Source organism: Grampus griseus (assembly GCF_964374135.1).
Source record: "Grampus griseus genome assembly, chromosome: 20".
Taxonomy (NCBI): domain Eukaryota; kingdom Metazoa; phylum Chordata; class Mammalia; order Artiodactyla; family Delphinidae; genus Grampus; species Grampus griseus.
Genome location: NC_139014.1, coordinates 18,776,238 through 18,792,924, shown reverse-complemented (window position 1 = coordinate 18,792,924; position 16,687 = coordinate 18,776,238). Strand labels below are relative to the sequence as shown.

Sequence of the window (16,687 nt, the reverse complement as noted above, 5' to 3'; positions counted from 1 at the left end):
AGAGTGGCCTTGAAGGATGGATAGGATTTTGCCCAGCTACAGTGGAGGAGAATAACGAAACACGGAACAGCTTGCGTGAAGACCCTGGCGCTCAGAAGGGGTCGGATCTTTGAGTAGTTGAGCTGGCTGGAACCCAGGTGGTATGTGAAGGGTGTGGAGGAGACAGGAACTTACACTGCAAGGAAGATAGGAAGGGAGTGAGAGTTCAAACTTTGGTACAGAGAGCCAGCGAAGGATTTCAGGCAGGTAAGTGGCGGACTTAAGAGTTGTGTTTAGAGAACTTTCTAAAAATAAGATCTATAGCTCATGGCTCCACACCAGACCTGAACTGGAATCTCTTCAGTTGGCAATGCATATTTAATAAGCATCCCAAGCAATTTTTGACCCACCCAAAGTTTTGAGGAGGGACTGGAGAAAACAAAGAACTGAAGCTGGATCAGTTAGGGAGCAGGTGTAAAAGGATAGAAAAGATTTAAAAGACATGAGGCAAAATTCACAGGATTTAGTTACTAATTTGATTTGGAGAGTTTTAGTATGTGATAAGAGTTCAAGGCAATGATAAGATTTCAGGGTTTGGTTTCTGTTTTCCAAGAGAGAAACAGCAAAAGACACAAAAGCAGATAAGGAGGCTGAAAGAAGACCATGGAGGTGGAAATGGACAGGGTCGTGTGGTGCAGTGGCAAGAGTGGCTTGGGAACGGGGGAGCCTTGATCTGCGCCACCAACTCCGTGACTTTGCTGCTCTAGAACTTTCCTCTCATCTTTGAGAGGACAGAGTAGACGATTTCTGAGTTCCTTTCCAACTCTACAATGTCATATTACAAATTAAAACAAAACATTTTCATTAAATATAGAAATATAAGTACATAATCAGGGTGATAAACTATTGGAATGAAGTCCTGAGGGCTGCGGGGGAAATTGGTCCTTGGAGAGCCTGAAGAAGAGAAATGATGAAACCCTGATTGTTCCCACATCTTGCCCAAGACCAATCCTATAGATTCGTCAGTGTTCAAATGAGCAAAAACTATAAGATGGTTTCTCTTTCTCTTGAACTCGGAAGACACCTAAGGAACAATCTAAAAACACTCTTCCAGTAAGTGATGGGAAATAATTCAGTTTGAGAGCCAACTAGACCTGGGTTCAAACCCAGATTCGATGATCAGAGCCTTAGGCTCTCTAAATCTCAATTTCCTCATGTCTAAATGGGAGGGAAATACCCAAGATGCAGATTCCTGAGAATTAAATAGCAGTTGACTTACCTAACGTGCCTAGCATCTTGCCTGGCACAGAGTGGGTACTCAATTTGGTGACTGGGTAAACAGTATGGGCTCAGGAGGACCGCTTGAATCTGAGTTCCCAGCTTGATCACGTACTAGCTGTGGATTTGGGGCAAATTACTTAACCTTCCCAAACCACAGTATCTTCAACTGTGGAATGGAGATAACATTACTTATCTCTTATTGTCGTTATGAGGATCAAAAGAGATAATACACGTAAATAGATTAACTTGGCCTGACACAGCGTACAGAGCTGCTAGTATCACCATAATCGTCCTTCATCTCCCTCCTTTATTCTGGTCGGAAATGTCTCTGACATCATTAGCCTCTACATGTTGAGGGCAAGTTCCCTTGTTTGATTGATCTTCGTCTCTTCCTTATGCGTAACTGTACACAGTTGGTACTAATAAATGTCCTATTTTGTTTCTTACTCTTCCAAAGCAAAAGAAGTAAATTTCAAACTGTGCCTCCCCCACCCGCTAGCGCCAGAGAAAGGAACTACAACCAGGGGCAGAGGAGCAGCTGCGTCCACGTAAAAGCCTTCCGGGGGAGGCAGAACTCCTTTGCCCTTTCTACTGCTGGAGCTGCTCATAAAGTTTGATTGGAATAAAAAAGCTGCCAGGCCTTCCTTTCCCTTCAAGAGCTTCTTCCGCCCTCAACACAGATTCTGAGCGCCACGCAAGAGGCGGGGAGAAGCCCGAGGGGGCGGGACTGGAAGTGAGGTCACCCTCCCCGGGGTGAAAGGTAAGCGGAAGTGCTCTTTCTTTCTCTGCTGTAGGCCCGGGAGGTTGCTGCCGGTGAGTAGCGGCTGGGGCAGGGTATTACAATCCGCAGCCATCCGCCGACTGGGGGTCGAGTTGCGGGGTGGTGCCGGTTGCTTTTCATTCCTCGGTCTCTGACGGCTTCGTAGCGGATCCTGTCTTGAGAGCAGTACCTGCGGGCGGCCTGAGCCGAGACGCAGTGAGCGCCGCTGAAGTTTCGGGCCCACAGCCTGAGCTGGCGGGTTTCTGAGCGGCCCCTTCTCTTTTCTCTGCAGACATGGGCAAGTTCATGAAACCCGGGAAGGTGGTGCTGGTCCTGGCCGGTCGCTACTCCGGACGCAAAGCGGTCATCGTAAAGGTACCAACCTCGCGAACCTGTGCCCCTTTGTATCCCGTGAATGGAGCGGGCGGGCAACTTGGAATTCAAGACCTAGTTTGGGGGCATTACCCACTGAGCATTGCGAATGGTGGGGGGGGGGTTGAATGCATGAGAGCTTTTGAGAGAGAAAGACGCATAATAACAAATGGGAGTTGAATTGGACAGCTGACACCCAACGCGTTTTCTATCAGAGAGGTTTTAAGTAATACTAATGGCTGACGTTTATTGAATGCTTGCTTGGTACCTGGCACTGCCTTATAGGTGTCGTCATGTGCAATCCTTGCGGTAACTATAAGGTTACTTTCTACTGCGAAGGTTTAGAGATGTTAAGTTTAACCTGAGGTCAAACAGGTAGTAAGTGCTGCGGCTGGGACTCCGTAAAAAGAGGAGAAATTGCTACTAGTTAAAATGGTCACTTAGCGTAATCTAGCCGTTCACTGTTTGCCTTTTACCTACGTCTTTAGCCTTTTATGAGATTTTCCTAAGCTCTGGCCACATACACCGCTGCTGTTGACTGTTGGGGACACCGGGGCACCCTTGGTTACCTTTCCTCCGTCTGCCTGAGGCTGGTTTTGGAGTTAGGCAGCCAGGTTTGGAATCGTGCCTCTAACCATTCCTAGCAGTGCAATCCTGGAGGAGGTTAAGAGATGTAAAGTCCTGAGAACTAGTGCTTGGCATATAGCAATCACTTCATAATTGTTAACTGTTGTTACATTTTAAATCTCTTGCCTCCCAGGAACCTTCCAGATTTTTCCTGGTGGGAAGGAAACCACCCTTTTCCCTGTTAACTCTTTGAGCATCTAGCATAGGACTTAGAATGTCTGCTTTGTGTCGTTTTTATAATAGTGGGTCTCAGAGGCCTAGGGGTTGAGGGTGTTCTTTCTATACACGCCCTACATCTAGCAAAGGGCCTCAATAGCAATAACATGTAATTGCTCATTCAGAACATTGACGATGGCACCTCAGACCGACCCTACAGCCATGCTCTGGTGGCTGGAATTGATCGCTATCCCCGCAAAGTGACAGCTGCCATGGGCAAGAAGAAAATTGCCAAGAGGTCAAAGATCAAGTCTTTCGTGAAAGTTTATAATTATAATCACCTCATGCCTACAAGGTGAGCGTTTCAAGAATGGGAATGAAAGTGACTTTTCTGACTTTTCCCACTCTCTGCCCTGCTGAATAAGGAGACAACCTTGTAGCCGCTCCAGTGGAAGAGACATCATTTTCAATTTGGCATTTGGCCGTGGTTTCCCAGTGTTGCCTCTTTAATCCATCTTGGAAGTGTTCACTTTCCTGTTGTTTTCTATTGATTTCCCTGACTTGGCAACGCCGGATTGAAAAACTTCTTCCAAACTTGCTCTTGATCTGTCTCTCTCCTCACCTGAAAATTCTTTGAAGTGTTGAGTAAAGGTTGTTCCATTTGTTTCCAGCCACAGTAAACACAGGCATAGAATCTGGCCTGCCTTCTTCCACTCTCAAGGATGATAGTTACTATAGGGTAGGGTAGTTGTGGGAAACTGAGAGTGAATTGTGAAGTTTTTCAGTGGCTTGAATCTATGTAAAAGAGTTTGTTAAAACTGGGCATTCCCAAAGAATATCATCAGGACTTTAGCACAGTTTTGATGATAGCTCCTGTGGAGTCAGACCTTAACGTGCCAATGTCCCAGGAGTGGGGCGGAGGGGTGAAGGCCCTGGCAGCATGTGGGCTGCTCCTACCTTCCTGCCATTGTTCCCAGGTACTCTGTGGATATCCCCTTGGACAAAACTGTTGTCAACAAGGATGTCTTCAGAGACCCTGCTCTCAAACGCAAGGCCCGACGAGAGGCCAAGGTCAAGTTTGAGGAGAGGTAAGTAGGCTTTGGTAGTGAATGCTGGAGTATGGTTTCACTGTTCTCCATGAAGACAGTTTTGTTTTCTGTGATTCCTCCCCTCATTAGTGTCCTTTTTTCCCCCCTCTAGATACAAGACCGGCAAGAACAAATGGTTCTTTCAGAAGCTGCGGTTTTAGGTCTGTCTTGTTTGAGTCATTACAAATACAAAAATACAAAAAAAAATCCACGTGTCTGCTTTCTTCTTGTTATTAGACTGGGAAAGAACATTCATACGATGAGAGACACTGGGTGGTGGATGAGGGACTGTGGGAAAATATAAAATAAAAGGTACATCTGCCTTTGTGAGACATGGGCTACTTCTGTCCATAGCCTGATAATCCTTTAATGGTCTAACTCAGTGGGTAAAATGTCATATTGAACTGTTTCCCCAAAAGAGCTACTCTGGACATTTTTAGATGTGGAATTGTTTAAGCATCCCTGGCTTCAACCCATTACATATCTAGAGAACTGTTCCCCCACCCCCACCCCGTGTGACAACCAAAGGCCCCTCTGAGTGGACACCATCTACTTTGGATTAAGAGTCACTAACTTGAGGTGGTTTGTTAAACCGGAGTGCCAGATTTGGTAGGTCAGAATTCAGCATCTTGTCAAGTGATGTTGGTGCTGCTTGGACGAGGACCACACTGGAGAACTGCTCTAGATGGGGATGGACACCAACAATGAAGGCCTGAGCCACAGAGCAGCCATTCCTAGTGGGACCAAGGAGAGGTCCCCAAGTGGTCTGTCTAGCGGAGACAGGCAAGGAAGGGGGTGGGGCTCTGGAGTGTCACCACTGTGTTACAGGAAAGGCGTTTGGCCTTTCTATAGCATTTACTGTGACTGGTGTTACTGATGAAATAGGTTCTCCAGGCAAGCTAATACTAAGTCACTAAATGGAACTAGGATTCAAATGGCCCTATTTGCCAAGCTTCACACTTGGCACACTTTCAGCTGGGGTGAGGAGTGGGGGCATGAGAAAGGGGCTCAGTAAGTTACTCTGAGTGGGAAGCCCTGGACTAGGTGAAAATAGAAAACTTATATCCTGCACTTAAGTGTGTTTTTTTTTTTTTTTTTGGCTGCGTTGGGTCTTCGTTGCTACGAGCAGGCTTTTCTCTAATTGTGGTGAGCGGGGTCTACTCTGCGTTGCAGTGCGCGAGCTTCTCATTGCGGTGACTTCTCTTTTTGGAGCACGGGCTCTAGAGCGCAGGCTCAGTAGTTGTGGTCCAGGGGCTTAGTTGCTCCGCGGTATGTGGGATCTTCTCAGACTTTTGTCCCCTGCGTTGGCAGGCAGATTCTTAACCACTGCGCCACCAGGGAAGCCCCTCACCCTTAAGTGTTCGATGTCTCCAGTAAGTCACACTCACAGTCACAAATGGAACTATATTTAAACCCTCCTTTAACTAAAAATTCAAGTTCAAATACTGTTCCAACCAGGTTTGGATACATGCATCACTTCCTAGCAATGTGACTTTGGGCAGGTTTCTGCACTTCTGTGCCTCACAAGTTTAGAATCTCATCGGGAAAATGGAACCAACTTCAAGTGGTTGTTGAGTTAATTCATGGGAAGCAGAATTGGTATTGGGCACATAACAGCTCTCAAGTGCTGGCTGTTGCTACAGCTTCTTCAACTTGATGAGGCTTTATCTGTCCTGGTTGCATTTCTCATTCAGTTATCAACATCTGCATGTTCTGGGCAACATTCTAAGCTCTTGGGAAATAGCCATTAACAAAGCAGACAAAATTCTACCAATAGGCCTGTGCTGGGATTGCTAGGTTGGGAATGAATGGCTGATTGGGGCCAGCATTCAGTTTGTAGTTGCTTGTGGGGTAACTTCCCCTGAGGCCTCACAGCTGGGGGAAGTTCGAAGACCAGGAAGCCACCCAGGGGTGGAGTACGGAAGGGCAGGGACTTTACTGAAATGAAAGTGAAAGCAAAGAGCCTGCGTAAGAACCATAAGAAGTGTCTTTCAGGCTCTGCTGGGGAGACCAAAACTCCTCAAAGTGCAAGCAAGACTTTAGTCGCGTCGGACCCTGCCAGTTTGTGCCAGCTCTGAAGCTTCAGCCCTTGCTAACTGGACCTTAGACCATGATGGTGAGAGGAGGGTCTTGGGGGTGGGGGGAATCCAAGAGGAATGCTCCTCTTGGCCAGGAATCTACAGGTATCCCAGGGCCTGGCAGGCAACCCTCTCCCTACCCCCCTCTTAGACCTGCTACAGGTCTGGGGAGTGACGGCTGGGATGACCTCTCTGCAAGGGAGTTGGTCCCCTAATCCACTGCCTCAGAGACGGTTCTATAACCTGCATCTCGGGATCGTGAATTCCTTGTGTGGATGTGCATTTTTCTGGAGAAAGAATCCATCGTTTTCATTAGATACTCAAAGGGTTCTGTGACCCCAAAAAGTTTAAGAATTGCTCCAACCTTTATCTCCTGAGATCTTCCTCAACAAGTTCCTCCCCTCCTTATATTTCCATCTAAATGTCACCTTGACCTCTCCTGAGGGCGAGGGGAAGAAGTGTTACCCTGTCTGCTGTGGTCCCCGCTTTCCCAACCCCTGATCGCCCCTGCTCGTGCTAGACTAAGCCCTCTGCGGGCTGGTCCTCTGTCTCAGCCTGTTCACCCTTGATCCTTGGTGCCCAGCACAGTGCCTGGCATGCAGTAGGCGCTCAATAAACAGCTGTTGAGTGAATGAATCTCATTTCCCTAGTTTCTTCAGTATTTCTCCCTGATACTAGCCCGTCTGTTACAAATATATAGGTCTCTTGCTTGGAAATTTTTCATTTGCCCCTCAAATGTTGAAGGAAGACACAGGCTGTAGAGGCCAGCCTGCCTGGTTCCAAATCCTGGTTCCTCCAATTGTGTGGCCCTGGGTAAGTTATTAGCCTCTCTAAAGTTTACGATCTAAGCCCCATTTCCTTATCTATTTGGTGGGAATGATGGTAACACTTCCACACAAGAATACCTACCTGCCACAATTAAACTAAACAATCCCTAAAATACACAGTAAAAACTGAGCACGCTGCTTGGCACATACTGAGTGCTCAATACATGTTCATTATTGTTAATACTGCCAGTTCCCCAGTTCAGCCACCCCTCACTCCTCCCACTCTGGTAAAAGTGCTCTCTTAAAGGGCCTTTACATATTAGAAAGGAAAGAAGGAAGGTGGATTCAGGAAACTGTATTTTTTTTATATAAATTTATTTAATTTATTTATTTTTGGCTGTGTTGGGTCTTTGTTGCTGTGCGCGGGCTTTCTCCAGCTGCGGCGAGCAGGGGCCACTCTTCGTTGCAGTGCGCGGGCCTCTCATTGCGGTGGCCTCTCTTGTTGCGGAGCACGGGCTCTAGGCACGCGGGCTTCAGTAGTTGTGGCATGTGGGCTCAGTAGTTGTGGCTCATGGGCTCCAGAGTGCAGGTCCAGTAGTTCTGGCGCACGGGCCCAGTTGCTCCGCAGCACGTGGGATCCTCCCGGACCAGGGCTTGAACCCGTGTCCCCTGCATTGGCAGGCAGACTCCTAACCACTGCGCCACCAGGGAAGCCCAGGAAACTGTATTTTTTAAATATCACCCTAAATTCATTATTGAGAGACAGAGTCTATTAATGACATTGTGATGTCTATCTTCCCAGAATTTTTATGCATTAATAAATATCCTCATGAATTAAAACATTTTAAACCATCAGAATAGGGAATGTATAGGCAGCTTTATATTTTGCTTATTGTGAGCATTTTTTCATGTTAAATGTTCTTTATTACTGTCTTTTAATTGCTAAATATTTTATATTTAGCTGTTTCTTGTTGGACGTGTAGATTTCTTTTTTTTTTCCATTGTAAACAAGGCTACTGTAATCATCCTTGTATGTGAACTGACCATCTCCTTAGGATAAGCAGGACTGTTTTTTGTTGCTCAATCTCAGCAGTCATTCTCATGCCTCCTGGCAGAAGGCTTGTTAGCAGCACTGGGCACAGCTGCGGGCTCCTCCGCCTTAAACGTGTTGTTCTTCATGCCTGCTCTCCCTCAGGTTTCACTAGCCCCTCCTCTGCATTCTCCTTGGCTGGTTCTTCCTTGTTCCCCTGATCTCTTAGTGTTGGTTGCCCCAGAAATCAGCCCTTGGACCTCTACATGTTGATCTCATTTAATTTTGTGACTTTAAGTATCTCTGCTTGGATAATTTTCAAATTTATACTCATGGCCTGGACCCCTTCCCTGGATGCCACATCATAGAGGCAACCACCACTTTACATCTCTACTGGGATGTCAGATAAGCACTTCATCCCTAATATGTTCAAAGTAAACCCCAATCTCTTCCATCCAACGTATTTCCCATCTCGGCAAATGGCTCTCCTTCCCCTCAGTTGCTCAAGCCTAACAGCTTAGTGTCATCACAGACTCGTCTCTTTCTTCCACATCCTACTTCCAATCCATCAGCAACTTGAATCAATCTAAACTCTTTTGTGTGTGTGTGTGTGGCACGCTTGCGCGGCTTGCTGGATCCTAGTTCCCCAGCCAGGGTTTGAACCCGTGTCCCCTGGAGTGGAAGTGTGGAGTCCTAACCACTGGACAGCCAGGGAATTCCCTCAATCAATCTAAACTCTTGACCACGCCTCACCACCTCCACTGCTACCACCTGATCCAGGCCATCAGCATTGCTCACATGGACACTGTCATGGCCTCCTTAGTAGTCTCCCTGTTAGTGCCCTTTCCCCACATCAGTCTGTTCACACAACAGCCAAGTTATCCTGTTAGCATTTAAGCCTGCCTGCAGCCTCCCACCTCACTTTATGTGAAAGGCCCTTCATGGCCCCACTCTGTTTTCTCTGTGACTTTATCTCCCACCACTCCGCCCTCACTCGCTCTGCTCCAGCCACATTGGTCTCCTTGATGTTCCTCAAATACATACAACAAACTCCCACCTCAGGGCCTTTGCACTTGCCGCTCCCTCTGCATAAAACTTTCCCCCACATATACACACGGCTGACTCCTTTATCTCCTTCAAGTATATGATCAAATATCTCAACGAGGCCTACTCTGATCACCCCAGTTAAAACTGTACTCCAACATTCTCTGTCCTCCCTTCTCTGTTTTTGTCCATAACACTTATCACTAACATACTGCAGATTTTACTTATTTATTGTGTTTATTATCTGGCTCATCCCCTAAAATGTAAATTCCACAGGGAAGTTTTGTCTGTTTGGTTCACTACTGTGTCCCCAGAGCCTAGAACAGGGCCCGACACGTGGTAGATGCCTGGTAGCTGATCGTTGCATGAGTGAATAAGGAAGCAAATGAGGGAGGGGACTTCCTGTAGCCCTCCTTTTCTTTTGCCTCTGTTTCATCACTCCTCTTCCTTTGTGTCTATGATGCTACCTAATCCTGGCCCTGGCCCTGACCATGCCTTCTTTTTCTTTTCTTTTTTAACATTTATTTATTTATTTTGGCTGCACCGGGTCTTAGTTGCGGCACATGGGATCTTCGTTGCGGCATGCGGCCTCTTAATTGTGGCATGTGAACTCTTAGTTGTGGCATGCATGTGGGATCTAATTCCCTGACAAGGGATCGAACCCAGGCCCCCTGCCTGGAACACGGAGTCTTACCCACTGGACCACCAGGGAAGTCCCCATGCCTTCTTTTTCTTCTCTGCATTCCTTTATCTTTCCTGACCCCTGACTAGGTATCTTCAAAGATCACATTTTTAAGGGCTCTGTCCCTGAATGAGTTCTTCCATCCTCTTGGCTTCTACCATTACCACATACTGTTCTAACCCAGAGTCCAAGCCACCAAGTCCTGTCCCTGACACTCTGTGTCTTCAACAGCCTTGGGTTTGACTTACTTTGGCCCATTAGGGCCAAAGTTTTTTTGTTTGTTTGGTTTTGTTTTTTGTGGGTTTTTTTGTTTTGTTTTTGGCCGCACCACGTGGCTTCCAGATCTCAGTTCCCCAGCCACGGATTGAACCCAGGCCACAGCAGTGAAAGCCTGGAATCCTAACCACCAGGCCATCAGGGAACTCCCACCATTAGTTAACCTTGATGAACCTCAGGTTCCTCAACTATCAAATGGGGATTATTAAAATACAAAACATTTAACATAGCACTCATCATATGCCGGGAACTACTTTTCCAAATAAAATTATACATAGGTAGAAATTGCTGTTCCCACTTTACAGATGAAGAAACCAAGGCACAGAGAGTTAAATAACTTGCCCATTGTCTTGGCAGTAGTAAGAGGAGCTGAATGTAAACCCTGGAGTTTTGGCCCCAGAACTTGTGCTCTTAACTGCTATATTACACTGCCTCTCAGTACTGCTATGATGAACACAGATAGCATGAGATTTTATCTTAGGAGTTGTTAGGTTCTAAACTTGGCAAGTAAGGCAGAAGAATGCATGTAGTCAAATGAACCTCAAATCATTAACTCACCCCTAAGTATCCAGAATTTACAGTCTCTCAGTGAGCTCAGTGTAAAACGGATCCCTTTTGTTTTTTCAGTTGAGTACCAGATGGATACTGGCTTGCATTTAGAGACCAAGTTATCATGTTAGTTAAGTAAATAAATAGCATGTGTAGTTGAATTCAAGTAAGTGACTACAATCAGCCTGTGTTGTCCTTAAGAAGTCTGTGATAGAGAAGTTTCAGTTGGGAGTTGGAGACAGGAGGCAGTTTTGTGATACTTAAATGGGATGGAGTCCAACTGTGCTGATCACTTAGCAGGTCCCCAGTAACTACTGGCTCTCTTCCCTTGCCTGCTGGGTCAATGACATTATACCAAATCCTTGGACACCCAAGTCTGCAACCTCAGTGTTGCATCGCCTCTCCAGTCTGTCCCCTCTGTCGCTTTAATACAGCATCCGGAGTCTGGCAGCTTTTCCTCTTGAGATGTACTCATCTGTGTGTGCTCCTTGTGCCCAGTGCCAGAGGTTCAGGTCAGCTCCTGTCACGTCTGTGAGAATTAGAGCCACAGATCTGGGCTTGTTCTCCCCACTCCCCAGTTCCTGCTGCTCCAGTTCATCCTGCCATCACTGCCAGCTTTTTTTTTTTTTTTTTTAAGTATAGTTGATTTACAATGTTATGTTAGTTTCAGGTGTACAGCAAAGTGATCCAGTTATACATATATGTATTCTTTTTCAGATTCTTTTCCATTATAGGTTATTGCAAGATATTGAATATAGTTCCCTGTGCTATATACAGTAGGTCCTTGTTTATCTATTTTATACATAATAGTGTGCATCTGCTAATCCCAGACTCCTAATTTATCCGTCCTTCACCCCTTTTCCCCTTTGGTAACCATAAGTTTGTTTCCTATGTCTGTGAGTCTGTTTTTGTTTTGTAAATAAATTAATCTGTGTCTTTTTTTTTAGATTTCACATATAAGTGGTATCATATGGTATTTGTCTTTCTCGACTTACTTCATTTAGTATGGTAATCTCTAGGTCCATCCATTGCTGTAAATGGCATTATTTCATTCTTTTTTATGGCTGAGTAATATTCCTCTGTGTGTGTGTGTGTGTGTGTGTGTGTGTGTGTGTACACACACATATATATATATAACACCTTTATTCATCTGTTGATGAACAGTTAACTTGCTTCCATGTCTTGGCTATCATAAATAGTGCTGCTATGAACATTGGGGTGCATGTGTTGTTTTGAATTAGGGTTTTCATCTTTTCCGGATATATGCCCAGGAGCAGGATTGCTGGATCATATGGCAACTCTATTTTTAGTTTTTTAAAGAGCCTCCATACTGTACTCCATTGTGGCTGCACCAATTTACATTCCCACCAACAGTGTAGGAGAGTTCCCTTTTCTCCACACCCTCTCCAGCCTTTATTATTTATAGACTTTTTTTTTTTTTTTTTTTTTTTTTTTTTTTTGTGGTACGCGGGCCTCTCACTGTTTTGGCCTCTCCCGTTGCGGAGCACAGGCTCCTGACGCGCAGGCTCAGCGGCCATGGCTCACGGGCCCAGCCGCTCTGCGGCATGTGGGATCTTCCCAGACCGGGGCACGAACCCGTGTCCCCTGCATCGGCAGGCGGACCCTCAACCACTTGCGCCACCCGGGAAGCCCCTATTTATAGACTTTTTAAGGATGGCCATTCTGACTGGTGTGAGGTGATACTTCATTGTAGTATTCATTTGCATTTTTCTAATAATTAGCAATATTGAGCATCTTTTCATGTGCCTGTTGGCCACCTGTATGTCTTCTTTGAAGAAATATCTATTTAGGTCTTCTGTCCATTTTTTGATGACCGGATTGCGCTCTTTTCAACACTGTGTCCATCACCTCACTCCCCCTTTCAGAAATCTTCACCAGTTCCCCATTTTCCCACTGATAAACTCTCTGGCCTGAATTGTTTTGTTTGTTTGTTTGTTTTTCCTTGTATCCATTCACCAGTGGATGGACGTTTTTGAATGTTTTTTTTAAACTGTAATTATGAAGCTTTTAAAACTAAATTTACTTATTTATTTATTTAAAGCTATTTATTAAATAGCATTGCCAATTACTAGATTTTCAAACAATATGTATAATTAGATCAAGATTTAAAGCAGAAGTAAAAAGAGGATGGATTAAAGACTGAATCCAACTTTTATTTTTCATATTTATTTAAAATCAAGCCATCTGGGCTTCCCTGGTGGCGCAGTGGTTGAGAGTCCGCCTGCCGATGCAGGGGACACGGGTTCGTGGCCCGGTCCGGGAAGATCCCACATGCCGCGGAGCAGCTGGGCCCGTGAGCCATGGCCGCTGAGCCTGTGCATCCAGAGCCTGTGCTCCGCAACGGGAGAGGCCACAACAGTGAGAGGCCCGCGTACCGCAAAAAAATAAAATAAAATAAAGCCATCTTTTTCAAATAAAAATCCAGATTTCTGGTTTCGCTTAGAAATGGGAAGATATAGGATACTGAGACCACATTCCATGTGAAAAAACTTGGCTAGAGCCGAGAAGGGGTTGCCACTTTAGTTGGGACATGCTGTCTGCAGGATGTAAGAGTCCCCACCTCTCCATATCACACTGCACCTGCTCCCCTGACTCATTGATGTCATCTAACTGACCCTGAAAGTCACTGATTATTTCTCACTACTCATTAATTGGCATTATTTGGTCAAGCCCTAGTTTTCTTCTGCTTAAAATAGAGTGAACTCACATTGAATTATTCAACGCCCACTGTAATATGTTCCCGTTCTGTCATTCGTTCACTTCATTCATTCACTCACTTCATTCATTCATTCAACACGGGTTTACTGAATGCCTGTTTTGTGCCAGGGACTCTGCTGAACACTTGGGACACAGAGATGGCCAGGACAGAGTCCCGTCCTCCCCAGTGAGCTCACACTTCCCTGAGCTGACCTTATTTATCAGGCTTCCAACCACAGGGTGAGCTCTCCATCCCACAAACAAGGGTGCATTTATTCCCATCCCTGGTGTCACTCCCCTGCCCATTTGTCAGCTCTCTCTGGATCTGCTCCAAATCACACCCAGCCTGAAAGGCTGCTTGGTACAGCAGAAAGGGTGGCAGTCATGGGACAAGCTGGGAGATGTGGGGTAAATTACTCCCCTACTCTGAGTTTGATTTCTTCACTGTAAAGCATAGACTAAGAGTCGAGAGTCAGACTGCCTAGGGCCAGATGACTTCAGGTAAGTCACTTGATCTCTCTGAGCTACTGTTGCCTCATCTGCAAAATAAGAAGAGGGTGTTTATTTCATAAGGTTGTTGCAAGACATGAGTGGTATAATCCATATAAAGGGCTTAGCACATGTTAGCTGATAGTCTTATGACATCTTGCAGCTGTAAGCTCCTACTACTCCTCGAGGCCTCCCTAGTTGTGTTAACCCCTTTGGGACGGTCCCTCCTCCAAATTCCCGCTGTCCTCCACCATCAGTCGTGTGATTGTGCACTGTCTTGAGTACTGTTTGTTTGTCTGTTTGAAATATTTATTTATTTATTTTGGCTGTGCTGGGTCTTAGTTGCAGCATGCAGGATCTTCGTTGCGGCATACGGACTCTTAGTTGTGGCATGCGTGCGGAATCTAGTTCCCCGACCAGGGGTCGAACCCAGACAGGCTGCATTGGGAGTGCAGTCTTACCCACTGGACCACCAGAGAAGTCCCTTGAGTACCGTTTTATACGGGCCTAAGCGCTGGACCCTTTTCTTCCACTGCCTGTGTCGTGCCCAGTAACTCATAGCAGGAGCTCAATCAGTGTTTGTTAAACTCTGGGTCTCCAGGAATGACCCAGCCGTGGCTGCTGCAAAGGCTCCTGCCTTTCAGAGCAGCTGTGATGGGGGCAGCCAGGCTGGGCCAGGACAAGCCCAGGGCAAGGTAAAGGGGTTGGGCTGTTCTCGGGCTGAGCACCAACTCTGCTCCTGGAGTGTCCAGAATAGCGGCCCCCTTTCCCTGGGTCATTCATTCTCTGGAAAGGCAGGTGGATGTCTGGTTGTTCCCCTCTGCTCCAATAGGCCCTCCAAGCCCTTCAGGAGGAACAGGCCAAACTAAAGACCAGGCTACAGGAGCTGAAAAGGAAGCTCAGGGACAACCCCCAAGACAAGGTAAGCTGGGAGGGGGTATGGCCTGGTAGAAAGAGCTGGGGAGGTCTTGGTTTCACTACTGCCTCTGCCATTTCCGTGCTGTGTGACCTCGAGTGTGTTACTTGAACTCTCTGAACCTGTCTGCTTCTCTGTAAAGTGGAGCTACCTACCTCACAGGCTTGTGTGAGGACAAACTAAGATTTTGTATGTAAAGTGCCAGTACATGCTTGGCCCACATTCATCCGCTTAGTTACCCAGCTCTTCTTTCAGTGTTCATCCCTGGCACTCAGCATCAGTGGCATGTAATTGAGGGTGCTTTCCTCCTGGGAGTGGGGCGCTCTCCCAACCCTGAAATCTGCATCAGCCTCTCCTCCCCCACCTCCAGGTCCCATTCCCAGTGCCTGAGACCCCCCTGGTGTTCCGAGGAGACATTCAGCAGGGCAAGGAAACAACCAAGTCTGTGGTTTCTAACCTGCGGATCTGTTACCCTCTGCCTGGAGGCTCTGCTCTGGTCACCTTTGATGACCCCAATGGTGAGCTCCGGGAAACCTTGGGAGGGAGGCTGGGAGGCTTCCTAAGTACTGACCCTGCTCCCCCACCCAGTGGCCAAGCAGGTGCTGCAGCAGACGGAGCACACGATCAATGTGGAAGGGTTCCGACTGCGGGTGCAGGTCCAGCCCTTGGAGCTGCCCATGCTGACCACCATCCAGGTGACAGAATGGCAGGGCCCTGGGATCTGCACGGGGCCCCATGCACCTGGGCACAAGGGAGTGGGGTGTGCCTGGGATGACTCCCTCCTGCCTCCCCCTAGGTGTCCAGCCAGATGAATGAACAGAGAGTACTGGTCAGTGGGTTTCCTGCCGGGCTTAAGCTAAGTGAGGAGGAGCTGCTGGACAAGCTGGAGATCTTCTTTGGCAAGAGCAAGAACGGGGGTGGCGATGTGGAGACGCGGGAACTGCTGCAAGGCAGTGTCATGCTGGGCTTCGCTAAGGATACAGGTAAGGGCCTTGTCGGCGAGATGAGAGCAGAGGCACCAGGCCACAGGAGGGGGGAGCCCTTGATGCTGAAGGTCCCCCGCTCCCTGTCCCTGCAGTGGCCCAGCACCTGTGCCAGATGGGCCAGTTCACAGTGCCACTGGGTAAGCAGCAGTTTCCTCTGAGAGTCTCTCCCTACGTGAGTGGAAAGATCCAGAAGGCTGAGGTAAGTGGGAAGGTGGAAGATGGGGACTGGACCCGGTAACCGGTCTGCCTGCCAGAAACTTGCCCAAGGAAGGACCACAGCCCCGAAACCCCACTGACCTACCCACTGCCAACCTCTCCAGGCCTCCTGCCCCCTCCCATACTCCTACGGTCACCACCTGCCCCGCCCTCTGCCCCGCCCCGACCCCCCAGCCCAACCTGCACGAGCCCTTGCCCAGCTCCTGGCTCCTTTTCCAGGTCAGGTCCCTGCCAGTGCCCCACTCGGTGCTGGTGCTCAACATTCCTGATGTCCTGGATGGCCCGGAGCTACAAGACGTCCTGGAGATCCACTTCCAGAAGCCCACCCGTGGGGGTGGGGAGGTGGAAGCCGTGGCAGTCATGCCCCTGGGACAGCAGGGCCTGGCAGTCTTCACTGCCAAGTTGGGCTAGGAGCCTGCCCTGCTCATCACCCCCCGCCCCTCTGCCAAGGTTCTCAAACGAGGCTGGGGTTGGACGCATATACAGGAGAGAGAGATCATGCCGGTCAACGGCAGGAGGGACTATGAGTTGTGAAACGCTGCCCCGAGAACAGTAAAAGCGCCTGCATTGCACGATCTTCTTCCTCATTTCATTTCAAGAAAGGAAACTCGATTAGGCCATGGAAGAAGGCTAGGGGGAGGGAGAAACCCTAGCCTTCCACTAGCAGCACTGG

The 16,687-nt window shown here is 47.6% G+C and overlaps 2 protein-coding genes across 2 annotated transcripts; both read left to right on the top strand.

Moving 5' to 3' along the window:
• Positions 1–2,006: 2,006 nt before the first annotated feature.
• On the top strand, positions 2,007–4,470 carry RPL27 (ribosomal protein L27). Its single transcript, XM_082679046.1, has 5 exons — positions 2,007–2,073; positions 2,313–2,395; positions 3,361–3,530; positions 4,153–4,263; positions 4,376–4,470. Exons 2-5 carry the CDS (start codon positions 2,315–2,317, stop codon positions 4,422–4,424), a joined length of 411 nt encoding a protein of 136 aa, XP_082535172.1. The 5' UTR covers positions 2,007–2,073; positions 2,313–2,314; the 3' UTR covers positions 4,425–4,470.
• Positions 4,471–6,231: 1,761 nt separating this feature from the next.
• Positions 6,232–16,579, top strand: IFI35 (interferon induced protein 35). Its single transcript, XM_082678940.1, has 7 exons — positions 6,232–6,379; positions 14,729–14,818; positions 15,183–15,330; positions 15,401–15,507; positions 15,609–15,795; positions 15,891–15,997; positions 16,234–16,579. The coding sequence occupies exons 1-7, from the start codon at positions 6,374–6,376 to the stop codon at positions 16,423–16,425; spliced, it is 837 nt and encodes a 278-aa protein (XP_082535066.1). The 5' UTR covers positions 6,232–6,373; the 3' UTR covers positions 16,426–16,579.
• The last annotated feature ends 108 nt before the right edge of the window (positions 16,580–16,687 follow it).

What these genes read in the sequence shown, in the direction of transcription:
- RPL27 (XM_082679046.1), top strand. Translation starts at nt 2,315, where the DNA reads ATGGGCAAGTTCATGAAACCCGGGAAGGTGGTGCTGGTCCTGGCCGGT. An exon ending in AATCACCTCATGCCTACAAG is followed by an intron (nt 3,531 to 4,152) that starts GTGAGCGTTTCA and finishes CATTGTTCCCAG; the next exon opens with GTACTCTGTGGATATCCCCT. An exon ending in AAGGTCAAGTTTGAGGAGAG is followed by an intron (nt 4,264 to 4,375) that starts GTAAGTAGGCTT and finishes TCCCCCCTCTAG; the next exon opens with ATACAAGACCGGCAAGAACA.
- IFI35 (XM_082678940.1), top strand. An exon ending in CCATGCTGACCACCATCCAG is followed by an intron (nt 15,508 to 15,608) that starts GTGACAGAATGG and finishes GCCTCCCCCTAG; the next exon opens with GTGTCCAGCCAGATGAATGA. An exon ending in GGGCTTCGCTAAGGATACAG is followed by an intron (nt 15,796 to 15,890) that starts GTAAGGGCCTTG and finishes CTGTCCCTGCAG; the next exon opens with TGGCCCAGCACCTGTGCCAG.